This window comes from Entamoeba histolytica, genomic scaffold (assembly GCF_000208925.1).
Source record: "Entamoeba histolytica HM-1:IMSS scf_1104750519089 genomic scaffold, whole genome shotgun sequence".
Classification (NCBI taxonomy): domain Eukaryota; phylum Evosea; order Mastigamoebida; family Endamoebidae; genus Entamoeba; species Entamoeba histolytica.
Window position 1 is genome coordinate 1 of NW_001915151.1, and position 957 is coordinate 957.

A 957-nucleotide genomic window follows, 5' to 3' on the forward strand; every position below is an offset into this window, starting at 1 on the left:
CCTTGGGTATTTAGTCTTTTTTGTAACCGCTTTCTTCCAATCAATAAGAATTGTTTGTTATTTTACTTTTATGATAATTTGATAATAAAAAAAAGAATAACATCTTTTAGGAAGAAGGAATTTTATTAAATAAAAAAGTTGAATGGATTGTTATTATTCTTAGTACTTTAACTATGATGTTTTCTTTCTCATTCTCGGCATCAGTTTATTTAAAAGGAATGACAGATAACCCATTTTCTGTTACAAAACCAACAACAACAGTTGCAGTACTTTTTTATGTTATTTCAGTTATTAGTGCAACTGTGATTTTTGTGTGGATTAGTTTTATATTCCTTACTTCATATAAAACAATTAAAAGACAAGAAAATATTAGAAAGGGTATATATTTCTGTCTAGGTTCATTTCTTGTAATTGGACTTGAATTTTTTATGTTATTAATGAGTGATTATTCATCATTCTTCAGCACAAGTTTGTTAATTCTATTGTTATTCAGTTGATTTTTATTATAAATAATATTAATACCATTTAGCATTTACATCAGAAATTATTATTTTTGGAATTAACGCATATTTCTTTGTTATGTTTTATGGCTTTGTTCCTACTTTTGCAAACACTTTCGATGAGGTTATTATCGGTCCTGATAACCAAGATGACACTACACGTCCAATCCTTTTTGACATGAAATAATTAAATCTTTATTTCCTTCTTTTTATTTAATTTATTAGTATAAGCATAACATCTATCTATGAAACATTATTCAAATACATTAACTTACCATATTGACAAATAAAAATTATGTTACATCTTAATTATAAATAACCCTTATTCAATAGTTTAAACCATTATTCAATTCAAATTGATTCAATTCATAATTAAAGAGTCATTAATTTGTATTATTTAAGAATAATTTTCTATTTATTGTTTCTTTTCAGTATTTATTATTTCCTTTTATGTTTA

The 957-nt window shown here is 23.8% G+C and overlaps 1 protein-coding gene across 1 annotated transcript; it reads left to right on the forward strand.

The window, feature by feature from the left end:
* Positions 1–218: 218 nt before the first annotated feature.
* EHI_184210 (uncharacterized protein) lies at positions 219–687 on the forward strand (the record flags this gene model as incomplete). The annotated part of the gene is made up of 2 exons (XM_001914101.1): positions 219–468; positions 530–687. The coding sequence occupies 2 exons, from the start codon at positions 219–221 to the stop codon at positions 685–687; spliced, it is 408 nt and encodes a 135-aa protein (XP_001914136.1).
* Between the last annotated feature and the right edge of the window lie 270 nt (positions 688–957).